Below are 23,827 nucleotides of genomic sequence, written 5' to 3'. Positions count from 1 at the left end.
CGCCCCTAGGCAGTTGCCTAGGTTTGCCTATTAGTAAAAGTGCCCATGCTTATAACTTAAGGTAATATTTCATTGATTTTAATAACTTTTAATTAAGAATATTTATATCATCAAGAGATCCAAAATTGACTACTCTGGCACTTGTAAACATACAATTAAGCTAGGAATTGATGGTGGCAAAGATTTTCTCAAATTTTGTTTAAACGTTGTTGATACTGCCTTGAGGAATGAAACGAGCTCACTGCCACAACAACAACATCTCACTCAAAGTACTTACAAAGACCAGATTTAAGAAACAAATTCTTGTAAGGTATCAGAAAATTTGTCAGAAATTTACTCCAATATTTAACAAATTTGGACACTGATTGATACAAATTGGAGTTGAAATATATTGGGCTTGTGATATAAAAGTTGCAAATATATTTTGTGGTTTTTAAACCCATTAAAGTATGCAACGTTGCACAAGGTGTGACGTTAAATCAAAATGTCTTGCCAAATCGGGAAACTTCCGAACACTGGGCTCAATCAAACCTAGTATCCAGCCTATTTAGCAATCTAGCGGGGTTGTTGCTAATACAAAGCTGTTTAACAATTTCATTTAAAAGGTAATTATAAGCGGGCTTCACAAAGAGTTTTCAATCATTTTTTTTTTAAGATCCTTAAAATTGTCTGTGTAAAAGTTGTTAAGTTGCAAACTGCCCTCCATGTTCAACTTAGCCCATATCTTGGGAACCAGTTCAATGGAAATGAACGCAGGAAGCTTCTTAAAAATGTGGATATGTTGCAGCAACTTCCTGATACAAACATGGTACCCATGTACATGGGAACCATGTTTGTATCAGGAAGTTGCTGCAACATGTGTATATATATACACATGTTGCATATATATATATATATATATATATATATATATATATATATATATATATATATATATATATATATATATATATATATATATATATATACATGTACCATATATGTATATATATGTATATGTATATATATATATATATATATATATATATATATATATATATATATATATATATATATATATATATACATATACATGGTACATGTATATATGTATATATATATATATATATATATATATATATATATATATATATATATATATATATATAATATATATATATATATATATATATATATATATATATATATATATGTATATATATATAATATTATTTAGAATGTTCTTGTCGTGGCCATTTTCAACAAATATGTCTATTAGAAAATCAATTTCTTTTTGAAGGTGTTTTTGAGAGCAAATTCTTTTTGCACGACATAAAAATCCTTTGAAAACGCCAATAATAATGTTAATTATTAAAATAAGCAAAGCAAGAGTTGAGAAATGGTGATGTGGTTCTCAATCGGGATGACGGTGATAACGTGACAACTAAAACCTGGGGGCCATTTTTCCATAAAATCTGCTGACGTCAGTTATTTGAGAAAATTTTTTGTATTATATTTTGGCTTTTTAGTGTTATCTTTTTAACGGTTTGTTTTTACTATAACGATTTCTTTGTAACTATTTTATTTATTATACCTGATGACGCTGATCACGATAGATCAGCGAAATATCGAAATAATTATATATTATTAAAAAATATAAATATATTTTAAAAAAAAGTTTATACGCAGCCGTATGTATTGAATTCTACCCATATATATATATATATATATATATATATATATATATATATATATATATATATATATATATATATATATATATATATATATATATATATATATATATATATATATATATATATATATATATATATATATATATATATATATATATATATATATATATATATATATATATATATATAAAACTAGCCTTGTATAAGCTAGTTTTGATTCATTTGAACAATTTTTGCATAAAAATTAAAAATTACGTAATGTAATATACGTAATGTAATAAGGTTTAAATAGTTATTTCTTCACCTAATTTTGAAAGTAAATGTATTTACGGTTTCATGAGTCGATAAAAAATTTGTTAACAGAGACGTATTTTTTTGCTAGTTTTTCACCCTAGTAGTCAGGTTTTACACTTTTTTTTAACATTTTTTTGCATTTTGGCAGTAGTTTATATCTAAGGAAATGGTAATATATGTACGCTATGGATATATTTTGGTCTATAAAATGAAAATGGTTCATGAACTAATAAAATAGTTATAAAGAAATTGTTCGCGTTACATAGAAGGACACTCAAGTAAACATTATTTTGAAAATAGTAATCAGTAACGTTTTGAGGTATATGTAGCGATGAACTTACATAGTTTTAACTAAAACTGGCATAAACCCTTAACCAGTCAGCCAATCAAACTGAAATATTATCCAGAGTTTGGGGTGGCCATAGGCTACATTTGCACCAATTTTTATCAAATTATAAAAAGTGGTCCTCATTCTACTGGTATTTTTATTGGCGCACCATGAGGTTAAAATTTCACTTAATTTAAACATTCAAATTAAATTTTTTTCCGCGGATAAAACTAAAAGACTTTAAAACTTGCATAACCTTAATGTGTACGCTATCTTTCCATATACATAGCGTTCTTGGGTCAGCTAGGTTGACATTATCAGGATTCGTGATAACCGTGAACCTGAATCTATGTAAGAGTGCGTTACATATGAATGCTTTAACAAAAAGAAATTTTTTTATTATAGTAAAAAGCTTTCTACATAATAATTAAGATTTTTTAACAAAATCATTAAAAAAAGTCATCTAGTTCAAATAATGGCAGCAGAATAAATAGTTTGTTATACTAAGTAATGGCAGCAGAATAAAAGGTTTAATAAATCAAATAATGGCTGCATAATAAAAACTTTGTTAGATAAAACGATGGCTGCATAATAAAAGACTTTTCAGATCAAATAATAAAAGGTTTAAAAATTGTTAACCTACCAATATTAATAGTAATAAACTTAAGACATCCTACTTATATATCTTACTTAATTATCATATTTGCATCTGCATTTAGAGTTCGTCAAAATTTTAGGGCTCAGTTGGAAAAGCTTAAAGTTCAGAGTTCAAATTAAACGCGCTAGTATAAACTATTTTTTCTTCAAATGTCGTAATAATATACAAAGCACTTTTATTTTTTTAACCACGCTTAGATGTCTTAAATTGTAAAACTTTAAATAAGTTAGGTCAAAATTTTTTTACTTCTATCTATTTTTAAAACTTTAAAAGTGTAAGTAAAACTAAATTAGAACCACTTTATCGCCAACAGAAACATGTTGCACGACTTATTAATTTTAAACATCGATTTTATCATGCTAAGCCTCTTTTAAACGAAATGAATATTCTTAATATATATCAACTTAATATTTTTAATGTATTGTGTTTTATGTTTAAATGTAAGTCTCGCACATCTCCAATTTCTTTTCACAATTTATATTCTTTAAAAGTTAAAAATAAATACAATTTGCGTAATGAAAATTTTATTCTTCAACCAGTTTTCAAAACTATTTTTGGTAAATTTTGTATTTAATTTAGAGGAGCATTTTTATGGAACAAAATAGTGTTAAAACTTTTTGATTTCTCTCATGAATGGAACTTTTTCTTAGGGGTCGTCCATAAAGTACGTACGCTCATAGGGGGGAGGGGGGAGGTCTTCAAAAAGCGTACGAAAGCGTATGGGAGGGGGGGGGGGAGGTTTCAATTTAAAAGTACGTACTTCGATTTTCTTATTTATCACAATTAACCAGCTAATCAATAGAAAAGTTACATTCTGACTAAAGATTCTAGTTTGCCAACATAAAAAGATGTATGGTATATGGAGAAAAGGGTATAGTTTTCCTCTATGCACACACATATATGGGCGCCCTCAGAATTTTTTGATGTTCCAGATAGGACACTTTCACACATCGTGCAAACTCATAACTTAAGTTTGTTTATACCAATGCCAAATGAAGAGGTCTTGCAAAATATCGGGATGGCGGAGGCCTGTGAACAAAAAGCCTTAAAACGCTTACCCTCCCGACCCCCAAAATGAGAGGGGTGTAAATTTTGCATGGTCATAACTTTTTTGTAATTTACAATATTTTTCTACAAAAATTAAAATCTGTCGATAAATTTAAATTTAGTTTTAGATGTTAAAGTTAAAAATTTTGCTACATATTTCCCTCACGTTTGGGCAGGTAAGGGGGGAGGCAAACACTTTAGGGCTTTTTGTTCCCAGGCCTCCGCCATCCAAATTTTTTTGCAAGACCACCTCATTTGGCATATTATCAAACTTAAGTTTGCACGATGTGTGAAAGTGTTCTATCTGGAACATCAAAAAATCGTGAGGGGGCCTATGCACACATATCCACCCCATGTATACCGGCCGTGAGTGAGACCTGAGGGCCGTGGTTGATGGGACGGAGTCACCCCCAAAAAAAACGTGTCAATGGCGTCTCAAAATCTTCCAAATTTGACCGCTAGGTTTTGCTAAAATAAAAAGTTTCTTAAATTAGCAAAAGGACACAAAATTTGCTGTTGCCCCCTCCCACTGGGTTTTACCCTTTGTTTTCAATATTACTGATCTCACGTAAGACCCGTTTTTTACTTACTAAAGAAGGGGTGCCTGAAAAAAACGTCCACCTTAAGTATAGTTTATTTACATTTGATTCGTTATTAAAACAAAAGAAAGTGGATATCACCGGGAATTGTACCTGGATCTCCGTCGCCTATTTCCGCCGCATTAACCTCTCGCCCAAATACACACTTACCTAACCATTATTTTAAAGTTATTTAAATTATTATTTGCATATATACTTAAGGACGTTTTTAAAATGCGCAAACAAAGAGCTTTGGGGTCGTATATAGTATCTAAGGTACCCTCCTTTTTTTTTTTAAATAAACTTTTTTATTGAGAAAAAAAATAAAGGAGGGATAGGGGGGGGATATATAAGGGGGGGGGGTATTTGAGAAACGTACGTAATTTTAAGGGGGGGTGGGGACATAAAAGTACGCATGGCAACAGGGGGGAAGGGGGGGGGTCGAATTTCAAAATTTTTGGCGTACGTACTTTATGGACGACCCCTTATTTAAAAGAAAATTGAAAGAAATTCTTTTCTCAGTTGAAAACATTCTGATATATTTTTAAGTTTGTTTTGTTTTTTATTAATACTCTTAGGAAATATTTTATCGTAATTTATATATACGAAATCTTTTATCTTAACTTATATATATATATATATTATATATATATATATATATATATATATATATATATATATATATATATATATATATATATATATATATATATATATATATATATATATATATATATATATATATATATATATATATATATATATATATATATATATATATATATATATATATATATACGTATGTATGTGTATTTGTATATGTATGTGTATTTGTGCGTATTATTTGTATGTGTATATATATATATTGATGTGTAAGTATATTTATTTACATGTTTGTATGTTTAAATATGTATAAATAATTATATTTGTATTTATGTGTGAATATTTGTCTATGAACTATTAAAGGATTATTTATTATTTAAAATCTGTTTAGGCGGTTCTCGATGACAAGATCTTATGATCTTCTGCGAGTATCCGCGTTCTTGTTGTAACGTTAACAAAATTGTAATTCTGACTATACGTATTTTATTCATTCTTATATTGTAAAACTTATTTTGAATAAATAAAAAGAACAAAAAAAATAAAAATTAAAAAAAAAATTAAAAAAAAAAAAAAAAAAAATTTAAACACACTTTAAACTATGAAATCAGTATTTTCAATTATATATTTGTCTGCTCCATTAGCAAGTTTTTGAGCTATTTTTTAGATGGGATGAAGTTATTGAGCTATTTATTATTATAACAAAATATAAATTTTGAAACGAATGGAAATTTTAAAATAAGCTAATGTTTAAAATATTGTAAAGCAAAATCATTATAATTTGGAATTTATTTTTAGCAGTTATATCTTAAATAATATTTTCATCAATGTCCACATCATTTAACTCTATTGCTAAATTATGCAATACAAAACAAAGGTGCAAGTGAAATTTGAATGATATCTGAAAGCACAGCAACAAAGGTGCACGTGCTTCCAAATATCATTCGAATTTTATTAAGTATTTGAAATCCTTGTTTTTTTTATATCCAAGCTAAGTTGCTGTAGTTAAAAGTACATTTTTTAATTTATTTTTGTTTAGGGTGCCCCAATAAGACCCAAAGGTCTTGTCACAGAGCACCGCGGAAGAGCATTTGAAATTCACACCTTCTTCCTTATTGATGGTGCAAAATATGCCCAGAGCTTGTTTCGAACCCTGGATCTCTTTCTTCTTAAACAAGTGTTCTAACCACTGCGCCACGGCCGCTCTATTATATTGCTTGAGCAACCAGCAAAAATATAGGTATGTCGTATAGAAAGAAAACATTCGACATTGGGTTTATGATTAGATTACCTATTGACATAGGTATACTCATCTTTATGACGTAAAGTTAAATATTTGAAGGATTCATTATTTTCTTTTGCTAAGCTCAAAGAAAATCGACTAATGATTCTTAAAATAGTTGATTAACTTATAACCACTGCAGAATCATCAACCAAAACTTACTAAGATGCATGAACTCAAAGTGCATATAACACTTCGGTTATAAATTTATTTGCAGAAAAATGATCAAATAAAAAATAAAAGTTCAAAAAATTCTTAACATTAGGTTTACAACATCGTCAAATATTGACTTTAAACTTTATTTTAATAAGGTAATAGTTTTATCATAAAATGTAAAAATATAAAGATTAATTTTAGTTATATATTGTTTATTAATCGTTACATCAAACTTTTGATAACAACAATGGCATTAGCATCTATAAAAACTAACAAGAAGCCAGAGAAGCAAGAGATAAAGTTACAGAGGTTTAAAGTAAATAAAAGCGCTTTTATCTCTAAAACTAAAAATATGGAGAAAATTAAGCAAAGAACTTGTTTAATGAACTAATACATTAGTATAGTAGCAGCCGTAGCGTAGTGGTTAGCATGCTTGCCTCAGAATATTGAGATCCGTGTTTCAACACCATTTTTGGTGAAGGTTTAAAACATCGGTAAGGAAGGCAGTGTGAACTTCCCTTTAAGTGCTCTTTCGCGGTGCTCTGTGATAAGATCACAAGGACTTCTTGGGGCACCTTAAAAAAATTTAACAACAAAAAAGAAAGTATACAGAAATAAGTACATCATAATTTATTAAATATTTGTTGTTGTTTTTTAATCATTGATGCTTCAAACAGCTTCTATGATTTGAAACATCTGAAACAGGATATGACAAAAGAATAAGAATGATAAGAAGTTATATGGAATAATCCTCTCAAAACTGCTTAAAAAGAGATTCCTACAGCAAAAAAGATTTCGTTTCGATTCCGAACGATTTTCAGTATTTATGAGGCTAGAGGAGGTTGAAAGTGGAAATTTCCATTTGATTTAACCTAATTTTCAAGTTAATCATTTTATAAAATTCTAAAAATCTTTTCATTTTATGAAAATCTAAAAAAATAATTACTAGCAATTTTTTTCAAATTACTTAAATAATTCAGTAGTTTTAGTTATTTTCTAAAAGATGAAATATTACATACATTTTTGTGTGATAGTACTGTATAAATATAACAAAACGTAACAACTAAGCTTTCTAGTTAGTACGCAAAAAACATTATATGCCTATCATTTTATGACTCAATGATGTTCTCAACTTAATAAAAAGTCCAGCAGTACTAAAGTGTTTTTTAAACATTTGATAATGGTAAAAACTTTAAAGCACAGTGCAATGTTGAAAGCGTTTTTACAATCATTTATTTTCTCAAATGCAGCCTTTTTTATGCAAACTTAAACCTTGGATGACTAGTTTATTATTAAATTGGTGTTTTAGATTAGGAAATGGTAATTTTTTCAGCTCTACTATTTTTTTGTAAAGGTTCTTTAATTTTAAGATCGGAGGTTTTAAATTTATCTGTAGATGCTTCAAGATTTTTAGGATCATAAAATAGACGGTCTCCAATTCATAATCCAAATGATAAACTTCCAATCATATCTTTTGATATGATTGGAAGTTCTTTATTGTATAAATATCTTTTATAATTGAAAGTGTTAAACAGAAATTTTTTTAGCTTGATCATATTAATTTTGTATTTCTAAGTATCTTAAAAGCCTGAAATTCCAATTCTTCTTCTTTCTAGAATTTTTTCCATCATTGACTCAAAAGTAAAAAAGAGATGTTTTTGTATATCAATTTTTTAATTTTATTCATAAATTTTTATTATAAATTCATTTAATTTTTTAGCTCTAAGTAGGATTTCTTTTACAAAGGACATTAGCACCAGCTTCAATAATTTCTAAACAAATCAACCAAATATCAAGCAGTTTTAATCTTATTACAGTTTGGTAGCATTTCCGATGCATTAAAATGCTCTAATGTTTTCATACCTGCTAGTTTAATTTGTAGAAATTTTGAAATTAATTTAAACATTTTAGAACTTTAACGTATTTTTGTATTAGTTTAAAAACAACTTTTTCCCAAACTTATTAAAATAACTATGCTAAAGATTTCTAGAAGATGATCTTTTAAAAAACTATGCAATCATTCGAATTTTTAGGATAGCGATTTTAATTCAATCAAGCTCTTATAAAAAGTTATAACTGTCTTATAAGAACTTTGAATATAAATATTATAAGGAATATAAAGAAATATAAAGATAAATATTATAAGAAGTTATATATTGTCTTATAAGAAGTAATATACCGTCAATATATCGTCTTACAACTCTAAAAGAGTTGATGATGCAATGATAATGAAGGTAATTATTAAACTTATGTCAATTAGAAGATGTTAATACTTAAAAAAGAAGATGTTGAGCTATGTATAGCTCAACATCTTCTTTGGCAAGAATTAACATCTTCTAATTGACATAAGTTTAATAACTACCTTCATTATAAACTCTTTTAGTGATCTTCTGCTAGAACATTTGATTTTTTATAAAATGCATCAACTACTGTCAAATAAACTCCATATGACAAACATAGTTGATTAGTTATTTAAGACAATCTTCCGGTTTTTTCATTACACCAGCTCCATCTGTAACCATTCCAAAAACATGATTATTAAGATTTAACTCAAAATCCTCAAGTTTTTTTTTTATTCAAGACAATCTTAAGCCTTTATTAAGGATTATCATTAAGAAGACACTTAATTGAGTTATCTGACATGTGTAATTTTAGACACATATATTTTTGATTTCTATTGGAAGTCCATTCATCTTGAGCCGTTGAAAATCTATCACCATTTTCAACCGTTATTGAAATAAGTTTTGTTGTATTTTGAACCAAAACAGTTTAACAGAATCTTTTTTGATAAAACTGGCAACAATTGAAAGCTGAATTAGGACTTGAATTCAAACTTAAAGTTATTCTTAACGATGGAGTATTGCGAGAAACTCCCGTCACTTTTTTATTTTTGTATTTTCTACTTTTTGCTGTTTAAATCCAAAGCTTTACATTCTATTTCCCCACAATTACATTAAAACATACATTCTGAACCACATCTTTTATCTGGAGAAGAATTTAAAGGAGATCACTTTTTATCTGCTTTAATACAGTTTTCTGGTCTTTCAAATTTGTCCTTTTGCATAAATTCATCATTCAATGAATTTTCAGTAACACCAACCCTTCCAGCAGATTTTATAATGGTTTCTTTGGTTGCCATGAACTAATGGTTTCTTTGGTTGCCATGAACTAATGGTTTCTTTGGTTGCCATGAACTAATGGTTAAATCATCCTGACAATGTGGTGAACAGACGTGTTTTTGCAAGCGCTATAATTTTAAAGGAAATGAATTGCAGTATTTATATTTTTTAGTATTTATATAATTAATAATTATAAATACTATATTTCTTTATTAATAACATGGATGCAATTAAAGACTCCGAAATCTCAATTAAGTTAGTACGAGAAATTTTTCAAGAGATGTTTAAGAAACAGCAAAAAGATATTTTTAAACTGATAAGCGGTAATTTAAAAATTACAAACGATAGAATCGACGTATTACAAAAAGATATTACTTTACTAAAAAACACTTGCGAATCTTTAACAAAAGAAAATGAAAACAGGAAAGTGGAACTTATTTTGACAAAGAAGCAGTTGATGAATTATGAAAAAGTTCAAAAAGACATTGAAGAAAGTTTATCGTTTACACAAGATTGCCATGATAAAAAGGTTATCGACCAAGAGAAAAAGATTTCTTTGAATTCTAATTTAGGAAATGAAGATAAAACTAAAATTCGACAGCTTGAAGATCGCCAAAGAAGAAACAATTTACGTTTCGAAGGAATTTTGGAAAACTACTTGACTATAAAGATAAGATAAAAATACTAAAAAATGCGAACAAACTTAAAGGCTCCGGAATATTTATTAACGAAGATTATTCAATTGAAACAGCATTGATACGGAAAAAGCTTTTTGAAGAGAGAAAGTTGCACAGGACAAACGGTAAATATTGTATTGTTGTAAATGATAAATTAATTATAAAGGAATTTAGGAAAACGAGTGCCATCAATTAAATTCTTTAAATTTTTATATTTTTTGTTCTTAAAATTACTCTTATTTAAAATGGCTAAGAAAACTGATTTGTCAAACTTTGAATTTAAAACATTTAAAATTAAAAATTCAATCCTTTTAAATCGCAATTCTGATCCTGATAATAATTTTTATTATTATCAATTCTGATCCTGATAATAATTTTTATAATGATGATGAACTAATTAAAAATATTAGCCCATTATATTATAACCCATACTCAAAAGACATTACCAAAGGAATCGATGATAACTTATTTTCAATTCTTCATATTATTATTAGGAGTTTAAAAAAAAATTTTGAATCATTAAAACAGTTTCTATATAAAATTAAAATTAATTTTCAAATTATTTGTCTTAGTGAAACATGGTGTCAAGACAAAAATGTTGAGAACGATTCATATTTCCAAATACCCAATTACAATGTATTCCACCAAATTAGAGACCTGGGCAAGGAAGGCGGGGGTATATGTATGTTTATTAAAAATTCATTATTATTCAAATTTAATTCAAATTTAAGTTCAATCACAAATGATTATGAGTCATTATATGTGGAAATCATTAATAAAAGCCTCAAAAAACATTGTCGTGCATGCATTATACAGACCACCATCAGGAAATCGCGACGTTAGAATTATCTTGTTCTATCTCCACATTTTTGAGTTTTGAGATAAAACGATTTGAAAAATAAAGATTTTAGGAGACGGCATACAAAATTTTTTTTATAATTTATGTTTTCTCAGCAACTTTTTTATTTATTTCTTAGATTTCAATACAGTAGAAAAACATTATTCTGAGGTACACAACACTATTAATAACTCAATTTTTTCAAAAAGTGGAGATAGAACAAGATAATTCTAACGTCGCGAAATATTAATGCGTTTAAAGATCACATTAAAAGTTTAATTGAAAATAAATTGAATTTGAATAAAGGTGTTTATTTCGTGGGTGACATTAACCCTAATATTTTGGAATATGACGTAAATAAACAAACGAATAAATTCTTTAATGTCATTTTTCAAAGGGGATACATTCCAATAATAAATAAACCTACGCGTGTGACTTTCGGTAGTGCAACGTCAATAGACCAAATTATAACTAATGAATTTATCAATACAAAAATTAAAACTGGAATATTTAAAACGGACATTTCGGATCACTTTTCGATTTTTATAATATCAAATAAATGCATTCAGCCTGATGCTTATAAAAAAAAGTTACAACACGAATTATAAATGATACATCCATAAAATATTTTCATTATCTTATATCGTGTGTAAATTGGAACGAGACGCTAAAAAATCAAAATGCCAATGAAGCCTACGATATCTTCTTAACTGAATTTCTTACTCATTATAATGAAGCATTCCCTAAAATTACTAAATTAGTCAAATCGAAAACGCTTTTAAACCCATGGATAACGAAGGGAATCCTTAAATCTTCCAAAATTACACAACGATTATATTGTAAGTTTCTTAAAAAAAGAACTTTGGTAAATGAAACTACTTATAAAAGTTATAAACGTTTATTTGAATCTGTTCTAAAACGCTCAAAAAAAAACTATTATTCTGAAAAATTAAAGCAAAACAACAGTACACAAAAAACATGGAACATGTTTTTTAAAGAGGTAATTGGCAAGAAAAATCTGGACCGAAATGCTCTTCCAACTAATCTTAAAATTGATAATAACTTAATTGTAAATAAATCATTAGTTGCAGAAACACTTAATAACTTTTTGTTAATGTAGGTTCGAATTTAGCCTCTAAAATAGGACCATCTCAGACAAACTTTCGTTCATACCTAACACCAAATAAATCTGTCATGTCTAATCATGAACTTACAGAAGATGAATTATTAAACTCAGTTTCTTTACTAAAATCTAATTAAAATAAAAGTTCGGGTGCTGATGATGTCAGTAGTATTGTCATTATTAAATCAATAAGTTTTATAAAAATACCACTTTTACATATTTTTAATTTATCTTTAAAACACGGAGTTTTTTCTGAAAACTTAAAATGTGCAAAGGTTACACCAATCTATAAAACAGGTGATCCTTCTGATGTCTCAAACTACAGACCAATCTCAATTCTTACCTGCTTTTCCAAGATTTTAGAACGTGTTATGTATAACAGACTGATTTCTTTTTTAACTAATAATAAAATTCTTTACGATAAACAATTTGGGTTTAAATCTGGCCATTCAACCGATCATGCAATCATTCATCTAGTACACGAAATATTTAAAGCTTTTGATGAAAACAAATTTACTTTAGGCGTCTTTATTGTACTAAGTAAGGCTTTTGATACGGTGGATCATAATATTCTCCTGCACAAACTTAAAAATTATGGTATCATAAGTTATAACTTAGCATGGTTTAAAAGTTATCTAGGAAAGAGGAAACAGTACATCTCGTTTAATGATAGTAAAACGGATTTAGCGACAATTTCCTGCGGCGTCCCACAAGGATCAATTTTAGGGCCCCTTTTATTCCTCATTTATATAAATGACTTAAATAAATTTTCAAGTATCTTAAATTCAATCCTATTTGCAGACGACACCAACTTATTTTATTCTAATAAGGATATTAATTCTTTATTTGAAGCAGTAAACAAAGAACTTGCAAAACTAAGTGAATGGTTTATAGCGAATAAATTATCCATAAACATAAAAAAAACAGAATATACTTTCTTCCATCGTCTTCATGAAAAGAGACTCATCCCATTTAATCTTCCAATTTTAGTTGTAAATAACTCTTGTATAATAAGAGAGCGTTCATTGTTATTTCTTGGTGTTGTTATTGATGAAAATGTGAGTTGGAAGGAGCACATAAATATAATTTAAAATAAAATGTCGAAAAATATTGGTCTACTTTACAAAGCTAAGCAGTTATTAAATCACACCTGTTTAAAATACATTTATTTTTTATTTATTCATAGCTACCTAAGTTATGCAAACGTTGCCTGGTGTAGCACTAACGTAACTAAAATAAATAAACTATTAATTAAACAAAAGCATGCTTTAAGAATTATTGGAAATGTAGATCGTTTCTCACACACTAAACCTCTACTCATTAAATTTAATATTCTCAACGTATTTCAACTAAATCTTTATCAAATTCTTATTTTTATGTTCAAAGTTAATAAAAAAATAGCACCTATTTTATTTAACTCTTTTTTGGAAAAAATATATCATCTATACCCAACACGATTTTCAGAAAACAATTATGTTCAACCTAAAACCTATTACTCTGTTACTAAGTTCTCAATTGCTAACAGAGGTCCTAAACTTTGGAACACGCTATTAAATAATGAGTTAAAAACTATTTCTTCTATTAAACAATTTAAAAACAAACTTAAGCAAAAGCTTTTAATAAATGACAACGAATTAAAATTTTTCTGAAGCCTTTGATTAGGAGTAATCACGTTTGTCTATTTCTTTAAAAATATGGTTTAAATATATATTCTATATACATTTCAATTTGTACATTATGACGTTGTTTTTTATCTGATATAATAAACTTTACATATATAAAAGACACATTAAGATACTAAAATATTTTTAAGAATGTTTTTTTTTTGTTTGTTTGTTTGTTGTTCGTGTATTATCTGTTATTCTATGATTTAAATTCAAAAGGTTTATAAATCTAAAACCAGTTAGGAAAAAAAATAATTGAATTAAAATAATTAATTAAAAAATCTTCGTATACTTTTGGATATATTACACTGTAATATAGCGTAAAATGTTTTTTAGTTTTTATTTATCGTTATTTTATTTTAACGCTACGTTTTGTTTAACGTTTATTTAACGAGTTACTTTGTTTAGTATTTTTATTATTGACATTTTGATTTAAAGGGGCTTGGTGATAAGACAGAACTTGTCTTCTTCTTGCCCCAGCCACGTATTTATATATTTGTATTGCGTAAACTTGTAAACTTTTCTTATCGGCGAAATACATAATAATAATAATAATAATAATAATAATAATAATAATAATAATATGGTTTCTTTGGATGCCATGAACTAATGGTTTCTTTGGTTGCCTATTTATCACATATATTGGCTAAAACTAAAATAAAAGCTTTTTTATTTAAGAAACATTTATCTGTTTATTATTATTAATATATATTCATTTATATATATATATATATATATATATATATATATATATATATATATATATATATATATATATATATATATACATATATATATATATATATATATATATATATATATGTATATAATATATATATATATATATATATATATATATTTATATATATATATATATATATATATATATATATATATATATATATATATATATATATATATATATATATATATATATATATATATATATATATATATATATATATATACTAACATATAGTTATTATTATTAATATAAACATATATTTATTAAAGAAACATAGTCTTTCTGTTTACGATACTCACATTGAATGTTCTTATATACTTGGTCAAGAAGTTGAGTCACACCTGTTGTGTCTTTTGGAATAACAAAGAGACAAAATCTTTTGGATTCAAAAAATGACAAAACATCAAAGTCTAGTCTTGAGATGCCTATCTGACAGTAAAATAATGGGTCGCTTAAAATTTTTTCATTTAAGTAGGCATCAAACTCTTTTAATTCTGCCAAGAATAATCCATTTGATACTCCGTTATCTGATGTTATGACTAATACGTCGAACTTTATTCGCTTCGTCTGTTGGAACCAAACAACTGGTCATACCATTACATTTACATATCATCTGACACATAATTACAGTGGCGACAAAATAAATAGCACAGGTTAGTGTTTAATTTGTAATAATATATTTTTCAGAGATCTGAGTTTTTGAGATCTAAACTTTTTTATTCTAATATAAAGTTAGTTTTAGAAAACTAAATTACTGAGTAAAAAATTAAAGCAACTAAGTTAAAAAAAAGTACGATTATATAAATGATTTAGAGGTACAGAATAAGGGGGCGACTTAAATAGCACACCCTGTACAAAATTATCATTTTGTCCTTTTTGCTAGAAAATTTTGTTTGATGTAAATTGATATTATATGGGATATCCTTTTGAGTCAATAACTTCTTGACAACGACGGCCCATTAACGATTTCAATTTTTGGTATTGTTTAGGCATAATGACGTCCCAAGCAGCCTTGATTTTGATCCAAAGTTGGTCTAAATTTGTTGTAGTTGACCAATTTATGTTTCTTTCAAATTTCTCTCAAAATGTTTCTATTGTATTTAGGTCTGGTGACTCAGCGGGCCACTCCAAAACATAAATCTTGTTGGAAGTTTGGAGCTTGTGTTTGGGGTTGTTGTCTTGTAGGAATTTCCAAACCAAAGGAAAATTTTCTAATATTCCTTTGTAAATATTTTGATTTCTATGCTACTAGAATTTTTTGAATTCTATGCAACAATTCCACGCCACACCATAAAAACTGCTCTAAAAAATCAACTTGCCGCCACCATGTTTTAAGGTCCATAGAGTATACCAAGGGCTGGGCACTTGGTTTTAAGGACGACGAACATATTGTTTTCATTCTATAGCAATATGACGAGTCTAAGTTTAAAGAGATTAAACTTTGACTCGTCAGTCTAATGCACATTTTTCCAAAAACGTAACTTCTTGTGTACGAACTATTTTGCAAACTTCAAACGACTAAAAAAAATAGGAAAGAGTGGGGTAATGGCAAACGCAGGATAACTCCAAATATCGTCAAATCAGCATAATAGAATTATATACTTGACAATTTCTTTTAACCTGCTGAGAGAGAATCCCATGCTTAGTTCCAGACGTGCAGTAGTGTAATGAAACTGCGATTGTTGTTCACGATAATTTGATCCTTACTTTTTCTGATAATTTCATGCAACTTTTTACTTAAATAACATTTCTGCTGTAACTACTATGGATATGAAACCACTCCTTTTCTTGTTGACGTTGCATTGTATAATTTTTGAACTTAACTATTACTATTAGCATTTTATTCGTTATTGCACAACAACGTTTGTGATTACCTTCGGTGTGTTCGGAATCACCCCGCGTACGTAGGGTAATTCCGAACACCAATGGTTTTATTTTTGCTCTAAATTTTTATTTTATAATGAAGATTTATAAAAATTACTTTAAAAATTTTGAGGATTTTTGACTGAATAGTTAGACTAATTAATTATCAATGAATTTGATCGTATAGCTGGTGTCTTTAATTCGCATTCCAACTTAGCTGTTTACCAATACCCCACCCTCCCCTACGGTTTAATACCAATGGTTTCTTTCGGGCAACCCTTCCAAATAGATTATTTTCGTGTAAGTGACTTTTGACAGTGCTGACATATAGATTGACTTGTAAACTTTGAGCGATTTGTTCTTTACTTTTTAGTGCGCCAGTAAATGGATTTAGCTTAGCAAACGAAAAATGCCTGCGTCGTTTTTGGGGGTTGTCTTTCGTTCGCGAAACTTCCGTTTTCTGTTGCTTTATGAACCATTATCGTTAAATAAATTATTAGCGTTGATTACTTTTTAACGAGAACAACCCAACCTTCGAGCTATTTCAGAATTGTTAAATTTTTGATCTTGAAGTGTCTATACTTGTCCTCGAAAAATATCTTCAACATGTTTACCGTTTCCCATAGTTAATAAACATATCTGTTCAATGTTTACCTTGTCCTATAGTTATTTTATTATGAATTTTGTTAAATGAATTACAAAAATATCCTTAAAGTACTGAATAAAATAATTTTATTTTGATATAATTGAAGACTTTTTTTTAAGATAAAGTAAATGTGTGCTATTTAAAATGATCGCAAAAATGTAAACGCAATCGCTAAAATGCTCAAAACAAGCAATTTCAACAGTTATAAATGTCAAATGAGTAGTTCCGTTCAAAAATATAAACATTGTTGATGCTATAAAAAGTAACAGCAATTGCTATAAAAACATAAAATTTGGTATCAAAAAGTAAAACCAACTGGTCTTGAAGGTATGCTATTTTTGTTGTCGTCACTGTATATTGCCTTAAAATAAAAATTTAATATTTTTATGCGAGAACTATGATATATACATTTTTTTTTAAACCACATATGGTATTACATACCTGAAAATGAAGCAAACAGTTGAATTTTGACACATTCTCTGTTTTCTCTATATATTTTAGACATGCATCCCTTTTGCCAGCATAAAATAATCCAGAACTGATACCATCAACTCCATAATTAATAAATTGGGGTGTTTCATCACAGTTAAATATTTAGTCAGTATCAACAGTGCTATTCCAAACTACTGTTTCAATATTTTTTCATTAATTATAGCACTAACTTTGACTAGTTCTTTAGCAAGGGAATCTGAAATATGTTATCACATGGAAATAAGTATAGTTAAAAAGCTACATTGATACCTTTTTATAAAAATTTAAAGCTTTTAGCTATTTCCTAATACTGCTGACTGACACTGTGACTTGTTTAGCCTCGCTTTAAAATAAAATGTTCTGAGCATTCTGCATATCTTTGTAAATCCTTGAATTCAGCCTTCCTATTATTGCAGTGGGTACAGTTATTGTACACCCCAAATATTAAGCTCCTTTGGGAGCTTTAGGCAGGCTTTGGAAGAACTCGGGTGAACACTAAGGCAGGAGTATTTCACAGTTAAAAAGTGAGGAATGACTGCTTTCAAATAAACAAAGTGCGCCAAGTGTTGCAGGCATCAGTACAAAATCCAACAAGCATTTAGAAGTTGATTTCGTGATCTCATAACAAAGTCAACGTAGAATCTGTCAGTGGCTTTGCAGTTCCATATTGAACCTCCACCAAATCTATTAGCTCGACCGCGAGACGACCAAGACTAGTATCAAAATACTGGGTTATCACAGCTCATTTATTTGCGATAGAGATATCTGTTGTTTTGTTGGTGGCAATTAAAAAACAAGCCTTTTTTTTATCGTAACTATAAGTTTTTGTAGCAGATAAGTTTCCAACCTTGGAAATAAATTAAATATTTAATTAAGTTTTACTTATATTATTATTAATATCTGAATCAAAATAAGACTGCGTCATTGACTACGATGTCATGTAGATGTTGCGCTGTTTATATTTTAACTATATTTAAGATTTAGAGTTCATCTACTTTATTACACGAACGAAAAATTTTCAAAACATAAATTACAGACCCGTAGCAACGAATGGGGGGAAGGGGGGGAGGGAGTGGGGACAGCAGGGCATTTCCCCGCCCCCCCCCCCCCTAATAATTTTATTGGTAAATAATTTTGAAAAAATTGACTGAAAAAATGACTAAAATAATAAAAAAAAGGTCCTTAAAACTATTTTGGGGTAGTACTGCCCCCCCCCCCCCTCCCCTTCCTCCAATATAATTTTTGTTTCTTCGTATTGTATTATACTATATTATATATACAAAGTTATATATTCTTTTGATAATTCGTAATAGTTACAACAGTCACAAAAGCGTACACATAAATTACTACGTGACTACACGTTAATCGATTTGACTACTAGCACGAACAATGTTAATTAACCAAATTCACAATAATGCAATAGGCTTAGAGTAAATTCAAAAACTCGTGAAGATATTTTTATTCCAAGTTATATTTATAGTCAAAACTAAAAAATATTAAAAAAAAATCATAAATCTCAAAAAATCTTTGAAAACGTTATAAAAATATGAAAGGTGTAAACACTGTTTTTTTCACGATAGCCAATTGATAATATGTTCGACAAAGTTATGACAATATGAAAGCCTTCATGGTGTAAAAACTGCTTTTATAAGGTTAATTAATTGGATTTATGTTATGATAGAATAAAAGTCACATAATATTATATGAAACATAAAATATGAAAAACAAGTTATATAAAATACAATTAAGATCAAACATAATTTGTAAGAAATATAATATATGAATTTAAAGTTTTAAGAAATATAATTATAAAGTTAGATTTATAATAATAACTTTTCACATTTTTTAATTTTGTCTTTTACTCTATAAAGGTTAATGACAAAGTTAAACAAAATTAAACAAACTAAAAAAAATTAAAAATATCAAATTTTTAATTTTTTTTTTTACAATTTTGTGATAAATTTAAATATAAATAAACTTATATATTAGTTTTTTATAAATATTTAAGCTTAAATACATTGGTTTGTTGTTAGTGAGAAAATGCAGAGAAACGAACATACATGCGCAGAAGATATTGATCAGGGCAACGTTTGACCAGCGAAACAAGATTTTGGTTGGGCCAGCGTTTTGTCATGATTATAGGCTTGAAAAACCATTACATCATCAACTAACTAATTATATGATCGTGTTTTGCAAAAAAGTTCGTATTTAAATGGTTTACAGTTTGCTTCCATTGCTTGTGTTGTACCTGTGTGCGGTTCGCATTGTACCTAGTACAATTAGGCTAACAGCAGTCGTTGTATCAAGTTAGTATTCATAGCCGTCTGCGACAGTAAATATTGTTATAATATATCATAAGAAAAATATTATTAAATAATAAGTATGTAAAAAGTATGCTGTTGTAGAAACTTAGTAAATATAGTTCATAAGATAAAGTTTAAGTAAAATTCACTGTTGTCAACGCCTAGTAGTTTCAATAAAAGTAAACTAACATTTGTAACATTATTAATATTTAACCATATTGTCAATAGTTGATGTTTAAAAGTGTGTTGTGAACAGTGGTTCAATATATGCCATTTCATCTAAATTTTGCTACCTTGTCGCTATATTAGCTATATTCGAAATATTCAATAGCATTATGGAACACTTCATGAAGTATGCGCAAAAATTAGCACGCGCAAAAATTGTTTATCTATTTTATTAATTATTATCAGATAGTAATTTAATCTGATAATCGTATAAAATTATATATAAATTAAAAGTTTTTCATACTTGTATTAGTTTATTAAAGATTATATACTTAAATTAATTTAATTAAGCTCTGAAATTCAATTAAGTATCGTTTTGCATAAGTCATTATTGGCATACTTGACATAGCATAAACTGGTTACGGTTTTTTTTTCTATAAACTATAAGTTGATAAGCTTGATAGTTATATATTTGTTGTTTCTTGGTTTGATTCTTTTTTTATAGATGAAATTTGTTTAGTGCTTGTTCAAGATGTAACACCTAGTTATTTCATATTCAATTAATATTGATTTTGCAACATATTTTGGATGATATTTGGAAATAATAACGAAAAAAATTTTCTAAGAAATAATTTTTTTATCAGACGTTTGTAATAGTTGGTAAAGTCTGTTATGATATGTTCTAGAATATTCTTGCTTGAAGTATGATCTTATAAATACTTATTTGGTAGTTATTTTTATAAATAGATCTTAGAAAGTAAATTAAATTAATAATTCCTAAAAATTTATTAATTCTGAAATAAATTTTAAAAATAAGTTCAAATGAATCAAAAACTAAAGAATTATTTCAGAATACACTAGTCAGTTTGTATTGTAGTAATTCCTCTTGGAGTTATTGGAAATGGTTTGGTTTTAATGGTATTTGGTTTAAAATGGTCAAATCTGAAATCATGGGAAATTTTATTGTTCAATTTGGCTCTTGCTGACTTTTTAAACTCAACCGTTGTACCAGTTAAAACTATCTTCGACTTATTGTACATCAGCTTGCATCACATTGGTCACAATGGTTGCAAAGTTATTTCCTTTATAGGTTTTACAAGCATGACTGCGTCAGCTTTAACCTTACTTGCAGTATCAATAGATCAATTTATTAGCATAAAGTGGTTAATAAACCGAAGACCACACATGTGTAGCTTGTTAACAGTAACATCTGTATGGTTAGCAGCAGCAGGATTAGGATTTTTTTATCTTATTGATAAAAATATTAAACTAAAAATTCATGCAGAAAATGTTTATACATGTTTTAATTCTATGAAAATGAATGACTACATAAAATTTTCTATTACAACTGTTTGCATTCAGTGTGTCATTCCAATTTTATTGATGACCATTCTTTACTCAGCTGTTATATTAGAACTAAAGAAAAATGCAAGTAGTGAGACTTTAAATCACAGACTACAACAAAATAAAAAAGTAACAAAAATGATTTTCACGATAGTGCTAATCTTTTACATTTGCTTTTTACCAGCAAATAGCTTTTTTATGTGGTATTTGTTTTATGGAATAAATCATCCTCCGCAGATTATGAAAAGTATTTATGATATTCTGGCTTTGCTGCAAATGTGCAACAGCATTGTAAACCCAATTATATACAGCATATTGCATGCCTCTTTTAAAAAAGATATTGCTAATGTTTTTTCCATATGCTGTAATACAATACATAATTGGGGTTCTTTTCAAAATACCACTCAATCAATGCTTTCACGAAATGACTCTCATGGAGAACGACTGATCTTAAACTCAAGTTTTGATTCAAGAAAAACGCGGACATCGTCAACTTTATTCTAATTTTAACAATATGCCTATAAAAATAATTGGGAACATGATCACCATTATTAAAAAAACATTTTCTAAATTTTTTGTGCGTTAAAAAAATATTTTACCTTAAAAAATTGTTTATTTGTATGGCAGAAAGTTAATAAAGACAGTGCAAGTGTTAGTTAGGGTTTAAAAATGTCTAAACCTGATAATATTAACGGGGGCTGCTATCTACACAGTTAAACCTGATAATAATAACGGGGGCCACTATCTACACAGTAGAATAGAAATTTACTCATGAGAAAATTACGTGGTTGGTAATAAAAATTCACAGTAAGGTATCTACCAAAAAAAATCCAACAATATTTTTAAGTTTTTTTTTTTTTATTGAAGCAGGAATACCCACCAAAATCTAACTTAAATTATTGTTTATTTTATACGCGCAGATTTTTTGTAATTAATTTTTTAAAACAGTAACGAATACCACTATTTTTGGTATCTTAATTAATAATGTCAAACTGAATATGGGCAATTCCATGGCGGAAAATGAAAAAGTAGCCAAATTTTATTCTTTTTTTTGTCAAATTTTAGCAAATGAATATTGTTGTAGACACATGAAAGTTTATTTAAAATATACCTTAAGTACTAAAATTAATTTATCTAAGTCATTTTTATGCTTCCGAAAGTTACGGTTTTTCTCATTGATAAAAAAAGCATTTCATTGTAAAATGTTATTTTAACCATGAATGTATTTGAATATTTGGAATTAATTTAGCGTGAAAATGGAGCTAACATGTTCCAATTGTTGTTGGTCAAATTTTATACTTCATGAAATATATATATATATATATATATATATATATATATATATATATATATATATATATATATATATATATATATATATATATATATATATATATATATATATATATATATATATATATATATATATTTCAAGAAAATAACGAAAGAACTTTTGCAATTTTCATGTAACATAAGTTAACAAAAACATGATAAAGTTTTGTTTTTTCTAAAATTTAATCAAAAAATTCAAGTTTTTTAATAATATATGCGAAAGAATATTAAATGTTACGTTTTTGCATTTAAAGTTTTGAATAGCGATGCTTAGTTAAAGCACATTTTTGTTTTAAACTTGTGTAACCTAAGTTAAAACTACATGCATTTACTAGTTCTGGCGCTTTTCTGTTTACAAAATAAATTTCGTCATTAAGTAATTCTTATTTCGTCGCGTTGGCTTGATAAGGTTTTAACTTTTTATATTAGGAGAATTTAGAAAAAAATCTTTTATTTTTTTTAAATGTTAATCACAATTACTTATATTATTGTTTCTTTTATTTGCTTATGTTCCTTTTTGGTTGACATAAATATACATAAATAAATAAAAATAAGAATTATATAAATAGACATTAAAAAAAAAAGAGTAGTTTGCTATTCTTCTTACATAAATAAAATCAGTTAAAACCTTTTTTATTTTTGTTTTAGTAAAACAAATCGTTTGTAAATCCAATTAAGGGGGGTCATCCATAAAGCACGTCATCCTATATCTGTCAATTCCTAACCCCTTTCCTCCTGTCACAAACGATTACATATATCCTCTCCTTCCTAAACTGTAATACTAGTTTTAACGTCAAAAATATTTTAAAAGATTTAAATGTAAATACTTTGCAGCATTTTAAAAATTCAAAATAAGGCAATACAGATAAATGTAAGAAGTGTAAGTAAAAACTTCGACAAATCAAAGATTTTCTTATT

The 23,827-nt window shown here is 27.4% G+C and overlaps 2 protein-coding genes across 2 annotated transcripts in view; both read left to right on the top strand.

Moving 5' to 3' along the window:
• LOC100204458 (ankyrin repeat domain-containing protein 31) overlaps positions 1–23,827 on the top strand; it is a 157,904-nt gene that overhangs the window by 60,419 nt on the left and 73,658 nt on the right. The gene's annotated exons all lie outside the window — the stretch shown is intronic.
• LOC101238649 (kappa-type opioid receptor) lies at positions 20,985–22,230 on the top strand. Its single transcript, XM_065791568.1, has one exon. The coding sequence runs from the start codon at positions 21,149–21,151 to the stop codon at positions 22,079–22,081; it is 933 nt and encodes a 310-aa protein (XP_065647640.1). The 5' UTR covers positions 20,985–21,148; the 3' UTR covers positions 22,082–22,230.

This window comes from Hydra vulgaris, chromosome 02 (genome assembly GCF_038396675.1).
Source record: "Hydra vulgaris chromosome 02, alternate assembly HydraT2T_AEP".
Classification (NCBI taxonomy): domain Eukaryota; kingdom Metazoa; phylum Cnidaria; class Hydrozoa; order Anthoathecata; family Hydridae; genus Hydra; species Hydra vulgaris.
This window is presented reverse-complemented; position numbering and strand designations above follow the sequence as displayed.

What these genes read in the sequence shown, in the direction of transcription:
- LOC101238649 (XM_065791568.1), top strand. Translation starts at nt 21,149, where the DNA reads ATGGTATTTGGTTTAAAATGGTCAAATCTGAAATCATGGGAAATTTTA.